At 33.8% G+C, this 16,587-nt stretch overlaps 1 protein-coding gene across 1 annotated transcript in view; it reads right to left on the reverse strand.

Moving 5' to 3' along the window:
- The window catches only part of SNAP91 (synaptosome associated protein 91), a 108,730-nt gene that overhangs the window by 42,307 nt on the left and 49,836 nt on the right, over positions 1-16,587 (reverse strand). Inside the window, exons 8-10 of the mRNA XM_087817486.1 lie at positions 14,572-14,613; positions 8,299-8,369; positions 2,601-2,628 (exon numbers count right to left, since the gene is read on the reverse strand). Coding sequence (XP_087673612.1) covers positions 2,601-2,628; positions 8,299-8,369; positions 14,572-14,613 — 141 coding nt within the window. The remainder of the gene's footprint in view (positions 1-2,600; positions 2,629-8,298; positions 8,370-14,571; positions 14,614-16,587) is intronic.

Genomic DNA, 16,587 nt, shown 5'->3' on the forward strand with positions numbered 1-16,587 from the left:
GACCCATGACATTCCCAGCATTTTTTTGGTAACTCCTCTTGGGAGGAATAAACTGAAGAAAATTTGAAATCAAGAATTGTAATAAATAACCAGTACTGGGCAAAACATCTTTCACATTTTAAAAGTTAAATGTAATTTATGTAAAATGATAAAAATGTTTGGCCTAACACCTTAAACACTTCTATTCATGTATTTAAAATCAAAGCTAAATGTATTTTTTGATCATTAGGGGAAAAGATCTTGTTAGCTGCCAGATTTAAAAAAAATTATTGATTGTAATAATTAGTATAAAACCAAGGCCATTATTTTTCCTTTGCATCCTAAACAGACTTCATGTGAAGTCTTCTCAGATACTTTCAAAATCTAGAAATCTAACTTTCAAAATAGTTCACAGATGACAGAGAACATTTTACAAAAATGCATTCAGGTCACTGCTCGCTTAAGGATACCATGACTATATCCCATCCCTAATATGACAGATATAAAACTAAAAAAAGTAAAATAAAAGCTAACATTGATTGTCCTGGATGGGTTGATTTTTAAGAATAGTTGGCTAGCACATTTAAAAATTAAAATTTTTATTGAATAACTATCATAAATTTACTTTCTTTTATTTTGTATGTTTTATTATTCATGTATTCACAAGAGAAAGATTAGTGTAAGATCTCAACAGTCCACTGACAGTTCTGTAAGTGGAAATGAAATAAAACAGCAGGGAAAAGGCACAGAGACCAAGACCAAGCAAGGGTTACCACACGCTGCTGTAGTGGACATCTGACTTCAAGTAAGCCAAACTTAAAGGACATTTCAAAAGGAGTAATTTAAGAAAAAGGACTGAGGAGATAAAAAACTTATAAGACTTTCCAGACTTAACTAGTATTTAATAGCTACTTGTCTAGGAACATAACTAATCAAGAGGTCAACATCCCATAGATACACAAGAGCCAAGCATTCAGCACTTTGGGAAAGACAAACACGAGCAGTATGGATATTGTTACTCAGAAAACATCAACTTGGCCTTTCTCAACCCAAATTCAGATTTTCCAAATGGACCTATGAAAGATTATACAGGGAACAGAATGGACTAAATAAAATTAATTTGCATATCATCTACTGTGGACACTGACAATTATTCTAATGGAAATTAGTTTTTGTTTTTTTTAACCACCACAGGTAAATAAGCTTAGAAAGTGATGTATGTAAAACATAACAAGAATTTAATGACAGCATGAATCCACCAACAAAAATACAGAAATGAAGGTCTTCAAAGGCCTGTTAAAAAGTGCCAGAAGAGCTGAGAGAGCTAACAAAAAAGAACCAAAATAATCCTATTTAAAAAAATTCAGTGAAAATCAACTTGGCCAAAATGTAGAAACAGACCATCCCAAAGGATGCCACAATTTTATGACACTACTTACATGTTGGAATTTTTCACATAGACATACAATTTTAAACCTGGCTTTGCATTAGAATCACCAGGGAGCTTTCTGCTTGTTTGTTTGTTTTATTTGGTTGTTCAAACTCCCAAGGGAAGCTTGGGCAGCCAGCCAGGCACTGCGCAGTATAGGGTGACTGTGACCCACCACTGCCGTCATGATAATATTCTTCATGTCTGCAATTATATAATGGAAATTTGCCAGAGAGTAAAGAACACGCTATATATATGTGTCTAAAAACTACGATGGCAACTGTGAACTACAGATCTATAGAAGGACATGCTCCTGTCACCGATAACACTAACCCTGTCCTTCAACATGCTAAAAAAGAGATAGGGAGGCAGAGGAATATTATTAAAGTAGACTATCTAAAAGGCATGCCTGTGGAAAGATACCCAACTACAATTGGTTTCTTTACCATCAAAACACACATAACATTATGTGCCTTACCTATCTCACAGGGCTGTGATTCAAAGTATGAGAAAGTGCTTTGTAACTACTTAAAAAATTTTAGTACAAATAGAGCACTAAGTTGACATTGCGATATTACTTTGGACTTAGAAAATATAAAGGAGAACACATAAAACTTATCTTTCCTTTTCTCAAAAATTTAAGATTAAATTAACATTTGGTCCAGCAATTCCCCTTCTGTGTAGATACCCGAAAGAATTGAAAGCAGGGACTCCAACAGGTATTTGTACACTCATGTTCATAGCAGCATTATTTAAAATAGCCAAAAGGTGGAAGCAATTCAACTGTTCATTGATAGAAAGATAAATAGCAGAATGTGGTATATTCATACAATAAAATATTATGCAGCCTTGAAAAGGAAGGAAATTCTGACATGCTACACCTTGGATGAACCTTGAAAATGTGATGCTAAGAAAAAGACGCCAGTCACAGAATGACAGGTACTGGATGATTCTACTTATATGAAGCACCTGGAGTACTCAAAGCCATTGAGATAGAAAGTAAAATAGTGGCTGCCAGGGACAGGGAATGGGGGAAATGGGGAGTTAATGTTTAAAGGGTATAGAGTTTCTGTTTCGGATGATAAAAAAGTTATGAAAATGAACGCTAGTAACATTGCTCCATAATATGAATGTACTTAATGCCACTAAACCGTACCTCAAACATGATTAAAACAAAACAAAACAAACTTACCTTACTTAATGGAGAGGGAGCACCAGATCTAAAAGGCAACCAAAGAATTAAATCTGAATATACATGGATACATTTGTAGAAGCATTTAAGTTTGATAATATCACTTGGCCAAACACTAATTTGTTTACATACAAAACTGTCTTTAGTAATGAACACATGATGTAATACTTTTCATCTTTTACTTAGTTATGACATATTCTTCTAATGCTTTCCATCTACTAAGTTTCTAGTATTAGAAATTCTTAATTTTTCCCCCTATATCTCTAGCAATTCAGTCCTTTGAGCTGATCATTATTGCCCATGTCTATCAAAACTAAATTGTCCAAATTGGAATTTTAAACGTTTTGCCAAAACTTGGGGAAAATGATGTTTTATAGAATTAAAAAAACCCAATAACCCTCTGGTTTATTATTTCAAAAAGTTAGAAAACTCACTGAGATGAAAGTACATTTGATTGATTAATCATAATTGTGATGCATAAAAGGAACACTAGAATATAAAATAAAAATCCCTACAAGCCCTGTGCCAGAAATGTGTCTCGACTTCCTGCAGTTCTTATGTTTTTTTTATGGCTATAATGAAATCTATAAAAAATATTCCTATTGTCCTGTTAGAATTGGTGGGAGCTTGAAAAAGAACAGTAACCTCAATGCTTGTTTCTAAGGCAAACAAGGAGGGAGAAGCAAATTTGTTTAAGTTAGATTATGAGTAGCAGCGACTATAGCACGTCATTTCTACAAAGGGCCTCAGAAACAGCTGCCTAAACAGCTTCCATTTACCAACCTGAGTTGGTGGAAAATAAATGAATAATTAAACAAAACAAATAAAAAATACATTTCAATAAGAAGCCTCTTGTCAGGGTCTTAGAGGATGTCAGGGATGTCTTGCTGCATATCTACAGAGAAAATAGCACATGTAGCAATAGCAGAACAAGATTAGCAGAGGTACTAACTAGAATTTTATACAATATCATGCATTTTTGTTTTATTCGATGTAGCAAGAAAAACCTAGTAGCATTATATGCCTGATTAATACCTTTTATGTTCAACTTGATTTGCAAATACATGCCTGCCATTTTCTGTTTAAATTTAGTTTTTACTTAAAATTAAAGTAAAATAAGGGCATGCAGATTTTTCTGCTATATAATAAAGGTAGAAGCATAAGGGTAACAATTTGGTTATGTGTAGTTTGGTTAAATATAATCTTAAGAATAACACATCCTATGAAGTAAACGATATATATTTATCTATATTGCTTAGTTCAAAGGGTCTGCTGAAACAAGTGAATTCACAGTCTTCTCTGTATCTACGAAAGTTACTTAGGCACCTAAAAATCTTGTATAGCAGAAGGTTGAAAATTCCCTAATGAGTTTTTGACTAATAATTTCTCCACTCTCACCAATTTTTTTCTTTATATATGTGGAAAAGGAAGGGAGGTAAGTCTAAATAAAAATCCAAGAAAATAACAGCCTGAACTTGGCAAAGAAAACACAGAAGCCATTTGACATGGTCACTTTCTAAGAATGAATTAATTGAAATTAATTTATCTCTCAAGCAATTTCATGAAGCAATGCTCAGTGGTACTGACACAGTGAGAAATACTATTACAGAAAAGAGAACTGAGGATATGCAAACATTTTTTGAAATGTTTCCAAACCAACACATAAAAATTTCTAACATATTCTATATTCCAAAGCAAGAATAAAAATAGAGTAAAAATGATAAAATTGCTCTACCTGCCGTTAACAAGTATCATGCTCAAATTTAAGTATAAAGTATCATATTTGGCACAAGAGTTAGTTTGCAAGCTCCTACATGAATGCTATTACTAAATGACACTTGTAGTTACCCCATGGATTAAACAAACAAATGAAAATCTCCTCCTGTCCATGTTGAGCTATCATGCCACTCACAGCACTGTATTTTAATTGTTCAAGTATCTGCATTCTCCATTAGATGCTAAGTTCTCAGAAGTGAGGGAACTCATCTCAATGTTTTAGACCCCTGGCTTTACACAGCAGCTTGCATTGTGTAGGCAGTGAAATATTTTCCTGTATTATCTGAATTTTTGAATGAGAATACATTCATGAACTCTTTGTGTGAAAATATATATTAACCAAAAGTCTTAAAAATCATTTTGTGTGAAACTAAACTGTCAGGATGTGTGACTTCTGTTCCCATGGACCAGATCCAACCATTGGCAAAATTTCATCAAAAAGGTGAGAACCAGAGGTGCTCCCATTGGGGCTATAACTTTAAAAAGGATCATTAATCACTGACTAAAATTTGAGAGCTCTGAGGCTCAGAGAGGTAAATAACTTGTCAAAGTCTCATCATTCTTTAGTGGTGGATTTAAGACTCCAAAGCCTATCTGATGCCCACACCCTGTGCTCATCTCACATTCTGGAAACACACACAGCCCAGCACATTTGTTCCTCCCTTACACAATACAGAAACTGCTTGCTTTCACTTGGTCCTTCATTGACTCTTCTATCCTACCACTGGTCATTTCTCCGTTATAAAAGAAAATGCTGCAATATTTTATAAAGAAATAATAACATTTATGAAAGACCTATACTTATTTTAATTATTTCAGCTAAAGATACTTAGCACATAGTGAACTGTATTGGGAAAAATAAAACACAAATATAATTTCAGAAGAGAATAAATGACCACAGAGTAATCTACCCTAAATTCTGTAAAATGCTACAAATATGTGTTTTTTTCTGATGCACGTGGCAAATGCCAAGATTTAAGTCCAAGATGTTAATAATAAGCTATCAAAAGAGAAAACTTTGTTATTTCTTATTCACAACAATAACCCCTACATAGTTCTGGTTATAAGTGCTGGCTAGAAAAAGAAACAACAACAAAAGAAACGAAACACAGGTGTGGAAAAATCTGTCTTCCAAATAATTTTAATTACAATAGATTTATCATCTTGTGTTTCTGGCGCCCTCAACAGTTAGTAAACCCACATGTAAAATCAAATCAAATTCTCTCTTTTGTTCTATGGAATCGTAGAAACAAACAATATACAAAGATGCATCATACAACATCGCGTAAAATTTCAAAAATAAATATCAGTGTCTTTAAGGCACTAAATATAAAGAACATACATATATTTTATAGAAGACATTTGAAAATGTGCCATTTTATGCATTTACTTAACCTAGAGGTTAGAATAATTTTATACTGCTACTGGAAGACATAGAAAACAGCTTTAATAATTTTCTTTATAAAACTGTCTTTTGGCACTTCTGTCATATGACATGGGAAAATCTTTTGATTAGTAAACAAATGAAAAAACCCTTTGATTTCTAAAAACTAAAAGGAATATATATGTGTGTGTGTATATACACACATACATATTTAAGAGAGACTGTTAGTCTTGATCCAAGAAGACCAAACTAAAGTAAAAACATTTATGCCAGTCACCTTGGGAGACAAATAAAAAATTAAAATGATAAAAACACACACAGATGTGTAAAATGGACAGAAATCAGTTTTAAATGTTCTAAATACCAAATGTGGACCCTTAAGAGTGTTTTTTTTTGCATTTTTAGTAATGACCAAATGCAAAAAAAGTCACTCAATATAGTACTCACCCTTCACTTAAGTTCCCAGGTAAGCACAAACATACAAAGAAGAAAATAGTTAACTACTGTAGTTCATTTATTTTAAAAATAGGGAATAAGCAAAAGACAAGTTCACATGTGGTCTAAGCCAATTCGGAAAAGAAATCTGACAAGCATAAAATGATTTTAAAGGAGAGAGAAAAATTATGCTCAGCAAGAGGTAATTCAAAACAGAAGATTTTATTTCACTGCTCATTGAAATGTAACTAAGTATATACATAGCTAAATTTTCCAAAAACAGTTTGCAGCAGCCACAAGGGGGCGAATTTAGATTTGAAATTAGGGCTAATGAAATCCACCATAGAAGGCCGCTTCTCCAGTGACTGCAACCCTGGAAAACTAAACAAGGGGATAGTGTGGATCTGTGCAGAGTGGGGGGGTGGGGGGGAATGCAGAGGGGGGAAAGAATGCAGAGAAATTGACTTTTCACTGAGGTACAGCCCTCACTGTCCAAGGAAGAGGCTCTGTCTCTTGGGGATATGCATACAGTATTTCCTTAGCTGAAGAGATTGCTCTGCCACAGGAGCAGGGACTTTTCTCAGGCTTCCCGCCTCTTTTACCTTAAATCCTAGGCAACTCACTTGGCTTCCCAGATACCCTAATGCAGGGTGGCCCCAGCAACAGCTGGAAGTGGGCATCTTCTATTGTACTTAATATACTCTCATGTTTTTTAAGCTGACATCAATCTATCCACCAAGACTGATCACCCATGGCCACCCTGAAGCTGGGGCAGACCCTGGGCTGTGGTAACAAACCTGCTAAAGCCCCCAAAAGGTTCATTGATCCAAATAGCTCTGCCATCACTGTCTAAGAGAGTCCTACAGTATTGTTTATCATTGAAAACTTAAAACAGGCAATAATTTTTCTACTAACTTGGAAAAGATGACAGAAATAACACTTAGCTAATAAAACAATAAACAAAAAAGTAACATCAAAACACAAGTCTAGATTTTGGGAGAAGGCCAACAGAAGAAAGCAGAAAGGAGCCACATTTTGATGGCTGTATCACAGGTAAACTCCGTGATCAGCCTACAGCCCTGCAATGATCAGTTCTTAGGCTGTCCCTGCTAACTTCTGCCGTCCATTTAAGTGGAATAAACATAAAGCCAGGATGACCCACCAAGACATTTCAAGCTGACTCTGGAGAGCTACACTAAGTGTTAAGGGGAAGATAATGAAGTATAAAATAGTCCCTGACCTTTAGAATCAGAAAATCTATTTAAACTACATGTGTGAAAAAAAAATTGGCCACAACATGGGGCAGTGCATGACTAAAGAAGGTTTTATGAAATATTCCTCTCGGGATGTGTGAGATTTACAGAGATAAGGGGGATAGGCATCCAAGACCAGCAGAATTATGGTCTGTACAAGGCACTGGATCTTGTGAATACACAAATCTGATACCTGCTAGAGCAAAGAAACGGAATGGAACCTGGACATTTTTTGCATGCACTGAGGAAAAGTAGCAAAAAATGTAAGTGCCCAACACAGGGTATGAAAATCCAATAAAACAGTACTGATAATAACAGAGACTGCTTGATTGCTAGTCTCTCTATAAAAAGATCTCTTAGTAAAATGTCAGCAGCATGCCTTGCTGAATGCTTCAAGTGGGGAGTGTCTGGAGTCTAAAAAACTATACTCAAGGGCTTTGCTTTTTTCACAGTGAGGTTGGTTATACAACAGTATTCAAAGGCTGCTTGTGAAATTGTGCTTGTTTTTACTCATGCCCAGTGATAACAGCCTAAATGTTTAAACACCAGCAACTCTTTTTGGGCACATTGTGAATCCCTTCCAAGGGTAAATATATAAATCAGCAAGTTCAGTTAACATACATACAAGCCAGTAATTTGCTGCATTCGTCTGCAGACAGATTGCCAATACGCAGGGTTACACTGTCATAAGTTAATGGGATGGACGGGGGTTTGGAGGAAACCCAGAAGAACTGCAATAAAGCATACCCTAAAACTGTAGTGATATAAGTTGTACTGTGATAAATCTCACTCCTGTAAAGAATGACTCTAACATTTTTCATCTTATTTAGAATATACAACTAATGCATACTTGTTTCCAGGTTTCTTTCCTTCTAATGTATTTAGATGCTGTTCAAGGGTCTCCATAAGACTGCTGGGAGCCTACAATAAGAAAGTAAAAATAAATGTCTGCATTTCTTGCTTGCAAAGCAAATACACTGGAACGTCACTGTAACTTCGTATGGTGGTCTGTGGGTGGACCCCAATACATATATGAGATAATTTCATTCTAGGTTCTTTTAGTATATTTTAATCTTTAAATTCCCTGGAATCTCAGACAGGCCCATTTTACATATACTTAATTCCATTGCATAACAAATAGTGTTACAGTGTGGTTTCAGTGTAGAGATTACATTAGACAAACTTTTTCTAAGATATTACTTATATGCAGTAAACTCAATTTAATCAAATTCACCATACATTTCCATAAGACCACAGTGAAAAAATAGGTATTTGTATCCAAGTCAAAAATATAAGTGCCCAAATATAAACTAATAGAAAATTGAAAATACAGTAAAATCTCACTTATCCACATTTGACTGAAATATTAGGAAAAATGTCTACTATATTAAAAAAAAAAGGAGGGTAAGTGACAGTTGTGGGGAAAAGAATACAACTTTAGTAGTTAACAACAATTAATATTTTCTTATATTGAGCTATTTAATTTATTTCTATAATAAAGTAACTTTAGCAAATATAATAATGTTATATGTGTATTGGGAGATTTAATATATTTCAACCATTTTAGCAAAAAGTAATGGACTGTTATTAAACATTTTAGGTAATATAAAGTGATGGCATTTTACTGTATGTTAGAAAGAGAAATAATAGGTTCATACAATATTCCACCCCATCTATTCCTCAAGCATCAAAAATATAATTTCATCTTTCTTAACTGTAACCCAAATTAGGCCTTAACAGCAGCATAGGCATTCAGATAGCATTTCATGAATAAAATATGTAACTACATTTATAGATACACTGAATTCTGACAATTGTATTTAAATTAATATGAAATTAATTTTGAAGGGCTTTATGCTAACTTTTGAAATAGCTCACGTAACTCAAGGAAATTCATACCACTGTAATTTTATACTGTACCTATAATGACAAATTAAAATAAAATTTTATTAAAAATTTTTAATTTTGAAAGTTCAGGATATTTATTTAATATTCATTTTAATGTCACAGATAGATTCATATACTGTCTTAATAATTATGTGATTATTATAAGTGTAAATTACTAAATGAAGCAAACATGTAAATTTATAAATATAAATTACTAAGTGAACAAAGTATTAAATGTGATCAGAGCGATGAAGGTAAGGTAGAAAGAAACAGCCCTACGAGCACTACCTAAAAAGTCAATGACTCTAGTGTAGAAAGAATAAATACTGTCAAGGAATATAATAAGTTTAGAAAATTATAAAAATGAAAAGTTTAAAATATAACTCAGGTGAACGTGGATTTATTCAATAAGTTCCAGTAAACTACAACAAAGAGTATGCCTCCAAGTATAAAAAAATGAATTTTTTAAAAAAAGAAATTTTGCCCGGCCGGGCGTGGCTCAGCTGTTGAGCATCGACCTGGGATCCAGGCGATCGGGGTTCGATTCCCGGTCAGGGCACATGCCCGGGTTGCGGGCTGCAGCCGATCAATGACTCTCTCATTGTTGATGTTTCCATATCTCTCTCTCCCTCTCCCTTCCTCTATCTGAAATCAATAAAGATAAATTTTTTTAAAAAAAGAAATTTTGCTGTATAGAAGAAACAGTCAACTATAAAGTTGTGCTAATTTAATAAACAGACTGTATATTGTAACCTTAAAAGAAAACAGAAATGGCTTCATAATTTTTAGGCGAATCCACACCTGATAACTTCAAAATTGTCATCATAATAATTATCATTTTCAAAATAATGGAACCTAGGAGGCCTGGGCATATAACTTCAAACTTCTCCTATTTCTATATATATATATTGGGATCTCAGTAAGGAAAAAATGTGTCAAGTCACAGAACCATTTTCTAGTTAGAAGACTCAAGTCCTCTGAATGTTAAATACAGTGTAAAGGAAATGTGATTCTGTGCTAATCCTGTTCAAAAACAACAAATGCTATTCACAGACATAACATAGAGAATATAAGAGAGTAGCATTTTCTCTTATAACATTTCTTAGGTAGCTAAACAACAAAAACCAAAACCAGGAACAGAGTTTGCCATTTCGTTCTTTTTTGCAAAGTTTCTTAATAATTTAATGAAGAAAAATTTGGAAATAAATTAATAGTCACAACAATCACAAAAGAAATCTGACCAAGAACACAGACTGAAAAATTGACTTTTGTCTTTAAGGGGAATTATTTCACAATACATTGCACATAAAATTAAGTTTGGAGCATTTTATCTTAGAGTTTTAAAATGCTTCATCATTTATATTACTTATAAGTATTTGTGAAATCTAATAGAAATAAATTCTTCAAGTGTATTTGGAAAGAAAAAAACAACTTTGCTAGTAATGCTCAGGAGCGCAGGGATACTATGCTATGTAATACTGTATGCTATGGCACTGAGCATATCCTAGAGTGTAGTAGGCAATAAACAAAAATTCAAATTTCCAAGGAGCAAAATTTTGAGAATGCCTCTGCCGTTGTAAAGGAATTAAAGGTTAATAAAGTATAGTTAGCAGCATCTTTAGTTGCTTATTTTTAAAAATGCCGAAGTCAATAGACCAATCAGACGGAAACACCAATGCAAAGAACAGGAGTCAGCCTGTGGAAGCCAACAGATAACAGCAATACATCATGGTTACCGATTCATCAGTGGTACAGTCTTTAAAAGGAGACTTTTCTTTACCAGTAGCTTTCAGATCAACCAGAATTCCTGACATCAAAACCTAAGATGTTTTTCATAAATGGAGATAGTTTAAATTTGGAATGTGCACACCATTTCAAATAATTTCAAATTATTTTGAAAATCTTTTTCTTGAAACAAATTCATAAATAATTTTGAGTCTAGGATCAAAAAGGAAGCATCCATCTAAAATTCAGATTGTAAAGCATCATTAAGCGAGGGAGGGGGTTAGGGGATTGGGTAGAAAAGGTGAAGGAATTAAGGGAAAAAACACAACTAAACTCATAGACACAGAGTACAGTATGGTGATTACTAGAACGCAACAGGGGTGGGGGGAGGTAGGAAAGGTAAAGGGGAGGAATAAACGACTTGGGGTGGTGAACACACAATACAATATACAGAGGATGTATTATAGAATTGTACACCTGAAACCTGTATCATTTTATTAACCAATGTCACCCCAATAAATTCAATAAAAAACCCAAATGTAAATAAAAGCAACCAAAAGATGACTCAAATTTTTGATCATTGGATCTAAGAAACCATTTGAAAGTGCTGAGCAGAAATACCTCAGTTCTAATATCACAGTCACTTCTTACCCAGCAGAACTTTTCAATGTGTTTTTAAAAATTTTTCATTTGATGTACATAAATCATTTAAATGTACTTGTGATGACATTAGATGGAAAATTTCAAAAGGGCTACAGATGGCCACACCGGCATTTATTATGCATTTTCTAACCTAAAAGATACCCATTAAATTCCTCTGGCCCATCTTGCTGCAAGAGGGAATCTGATTCTCTTCCAGTTACTGAGCAGCCTACACCTACCCCCAGTCAACAGGTCTCCATCTCCTCTTTAACTCTCTTCGGTGTCTGGTGTTTTCGTTTATTGTCGCAGCCAGATTCAGTGCCATGGTGGCTACAGAGAAGTCTGGCAGAGAGCAGAACCGAATCTCAAAGGTATTAAACTGAGCCCACAAAAAGTAGCGTTTCTGACCCATCTCCAGATTAATTTTGGTCTAACGCCATGTAAAGGATTAACCCTAGAGCAGCTCACACTTGACTAGCCTGGACCTGACTATGCTGTCCAAGTGGGTCTAAATCCCCACTTCAATTAGGAGCCTCCATTAGACTTGTGGAAGGGGCTCTAACGAATGAGGGAGTGTGTTTAGCTCTGTTAGTCATAATCCCAACAGAAATCACAATTAGGTAAGAAATTTCAGAATCACACAATACTCTTGCACTGAGATGTAAATATATACTGAAGAAATGAAATACAATTTTTTTTAATGAGGAGGTAATTTAAAAATAAATATTAATAATGAAGTTTACATGGCTCTTAAGGTCGTAACAAAAGTAGAGGATATGAAATAGCAGATTCTAATGAATCTCTACCACAGAATAACTTTTTACTAGACCCAGGGCAAGATTTTACCTTAAGGATTTTATCTCTGTTCTCCAAATTGTGATAACACACAATGTACATCATTATATAAAACAGTATGTCTCTGAACTTCTAGAGAGAGATTGTATAAATTATATTAAATATTGTATCATTAAAAATTAAACCCAAGTATGTGAATCCTTCTTTTAATGATACACTATAATTTTCTAATTTTAAAAACAAAAATGTATTAAGTATTCCTTTAAACCTTTCCTTGTCTTCCTTCAGACTCTGTCCAAACTAACTGGGACAAACGAGGACTTATTTTCTTATTAACTGAGAGCCTCTCTAACAATATATCTAGTTTTCCTTTTATTATACAGTGAGCTATCTATAGAGTTGAATAAAGATAATTTACCATTTCTAAAAGCTATTCATTGAGCTAAGTATTTTAATATCTAACTTTTTAAGTTAACACGCATTATTTATTTGGGTTATTTTACAAAACTACAATGTAAATGTTTATTGTAATTAAGTACCTTAAAAGCACACTGATTTTCGTTGCTTTTTGTTAGTGTTGCAAAATTCATACATCTATATCCAACAGAGATTCTTGACAGTACTCTTAATTTTTTAAATTAATTTAAAAATTAAGCATATTTAATTTTTAGTCACAAAGTGACATCAATACCTTATTCAGGTATGTACCTGATCATCTTCTCATTGTAGCAAAAATATTTTATACTAATAATCTGTCTACCTGAAGGAGATATTGCCCAGCTTTTAAACTGAAAAATATACTGCCATCATGTTCTGAATTGTTCTATGAATCATATTTATGAAAAATTCTTGGCATTTCATTGATGTTTTAATTATACATATACAGAGACCATTACTTTGGGTTTCTCTATTTTTAATAAAAATTTAAGGTCAACAGTATTTTAAAATGGAAATATTTTAAGGAAAGTAAATTATTAAATGCATTTTTGAGGCTGGCCGGGCATGGCTCAGCGGCTGAGCGTCGACCTAGGATCCAGGCGATCGGGGTTCGATTCCCGGTCAGGGCACATGCCCGGGTTGCGGGCTTGATCAATGACTCTCTCATCATTGATGTTTCTATCTCTCTATCCCTCTCCTTTCCTCTCTATGAAATCAATAAAGATGTATTTTAAAAAATGCATTTTGATATTGTTAAAGAGTGGGTAATCTTTCATTATGACAATTTTCTTTGATTACAGTGACTTTTTTTTACAAGACAGAAAACTTACATATTCATTAGTAGTATATAAGACAGTTTTATATTCTCTCCTATCATCTGTCTCCAGTTGAAGGATATATTTGGGATAGGAATTTACCATAACAGAGTGAAAAACTGATTAAATAAAAACAGTTCCTGCCAATTATGAAAAAGGTCATAAAATAATCCTATTTGTGTGAATGATCTTGATTTTATACCTGAGGGCACTCTTGATATCTATGGATTGGATATCAAGGATTGATAAAGAAGCCCAATATTGTTTTTGCCTACTATTGGTCCCAGAAAAATCACTCATCTACCACTATTACTTTGTTAAATATTATTTTATATATGGAAATTCCTCCACTTCATAAGGGAGACAAAAATCAGTGTAGTAGAACTAATCTGAGTTCGCCCCATTCACGCCCCTTTAGTACCCGAGACACATTGAACTCTAAAGAACGAGCAGGAAGAACAATTCAGGTGTTCTGATTACCATGCCTACAGGCATCTTTTCACAGAATAAGTACTTTTTAAACCTTATCAAGGTTTCCTTTTGATTCAAATTCAAGAATGAAAAGATGAGCTCAAAAGGTGAGTTCAGTTGCCTTTAAAGAAGAAACTATGTTCACAAGGGCAGGAAAATCTTCATATTCTCTTTAGAAATATATTCAATAGCTACGAAATATGTTAGAATAGTTTCCGGAAAAGTTGGTTGACCTAAATTTAAAATGCATTAAATACTTGTGAGACTATGATCTAGGTAAGACCTTTTATGAAAAACTATGGAATAATAATTTCATGTACACTGAATCTTCCACTCAGAGAATCACTTACCTGTGTGAGGTCAGGAATATCACCTTTATCAATGCCAACTTGCTGTGGATTAAAAAAAAATAAAACATAACTTAATGGGAATTAAAAAAAATTAATTTCTCTGAATTTAATTGAAGATCACCACAGAATTAGTTAAAACGATATGTTAAACATGGTATAGAATTTTTATACATATTAATCTTACTTTGAGCATATGCTTTCTGTGTAGTTTTCCACTCAAAATAATATAGCAATGATTTCATTAATATAGTTAGATATAACAAGTATAAAGAATTATGTTAGAATCCAAAATGAGAACTTAAGAAATTGAAGTGTAAAATTTAAGGTTTCCTCTATGTTTAACAGCAGCTAAAAAACTAAAAACATTACATAGGCTAAATTTAAATAGTTAATTATGCCCAATAAGTCCTCTGTATACAAAATGTTTATTTTTAAAAAATATGTTTTAGTTAAAAAATTTTAAATTTAACCCCCCCCCAAAAAAACCAGTTCAGCCATTTCTCCCCACCTCTTGCAACGACCAATCTATTCTCTGTACCCACGAGCTTAGATTTTTCTTTTTTTTTAGATTCCACATATAAGAGAGATCATATGGTATTTGCTTTCTCTGACTTATTTCACTTTGCATAATGACCTTGAGGTCCATCCATGATGTTCCAAAAGCAAGATTTCATTCTCTTTTATGGCTGAATAATAGTCCACTGAGTGCGTATATAATGTGTGTGTCTATGTGTGTGTATAACATTTTCTTTAACAATTCAACCATTGATGGACACTGAAGTTGTTTCCATACCTTGACTAATATAAATAATGGTGCAACGAACATGGGGTATATATCTTATCATTAGCGTTTTCATTTGTTTTGGATAAATACCCAGGTGTGGAATTTCTGGATTATACAGTAGTTCTATTTTTAAAAAAATCCTCACCCAAGGACATGCTCACTGATTTCAGAGAGAGGAAGAGAGAGAGAGAGAGACACTGATTGGCTGCCTCTCGTGGGTGCCCCAACCAGACCAAACCTGCGAGCTAGGTATGTCCCCTGATGGGGAATCAAACTCACGACCTTTCAGTGTTTGGGACAATGCTCCAACCAACTGTAGCTCTATTTTTTATTTTTTGAGGAACCTGCTTACTTTTTTCTATGGTGGTTGCACCAATTTACATTCCCAGTAACGGTGCACAGGGTTCCCTTTTTTCCCACATCCTTGCCAATACTTGTTATTTCTTGTCTTTTTGAAAACAGCCATTCTAACGTGTGTGAGGTGACATCTATTGTGGTTTTGATTCGAATTTCCTAATGATTAATGATGTTGAGCACCATTTTATGTACCTGTTGGTCATCAATATGTCTTTTTTGGAAAATGTCTATTCAGATCTTCTGCCCATTTTTAATGGAACTGTTTGCTTTTTTGCTATTGAGTTGTATGAGTTCTTTATATTTTTGGGGTATTAACCCCTTGTCAGACATATGATTTGCAATTATTTTCTCCCACTTGGCAGGTTACCTTTTTGCTTTGTTGATGGTTTCCTTTGCTGTGAAGGAGCTTATTAGTTTGATATAATATCACTTGTTTACTTTTACTTTTGTTGCTTTTTCTTTTGAGGTCAGATTTTAAAAATCATCAAGACCTATGTCAGAAAGATTACCACTTATGTTTTCTTCTAGACATTTTATGGTTTCAGCTTGTATGCTCAAGTCTTCAATCCATTTTGAGTTGGTTTTTATGCCTGGTGTAAGATAATGGTCCAGTTTCATTTTTTTGTATGTAGTTGTCCAATTTTCCCCGCACCACTTCTTTAAAAGACTGCCGCTTCTACATCATGTATTCTTGGCTTCTTTGTCATAAATTAATTGACCAAATATGTATGGGTTTATTTCTGGGCTCTCTATTCTGTCCTACTGATCTTTTCTCAAGATTGCTTTAGCTATTTGGGGTCTTTTTTGGTTCCATGTAAGTTTTAGGATTTTTTTTTTTCTATTTCTGTGAAAATGCCACTGAAATTTTGATAGGG

Source organism: Miniopterus natalensis, chromosome 5 (genome assembly GCF_054644295.1).
Source record: "Miniopterus natalensis isolate mMinNat1 chromosome 5, mMinNat1.hap1, whole genome shotgun sequence".
Taxonomy (NCBI): Eukaryota; Metazoa; Chordata; class Mammalia; order Chiroptera; family Miniopteridae; genus Miniopterus; species Miniopterus natalensis.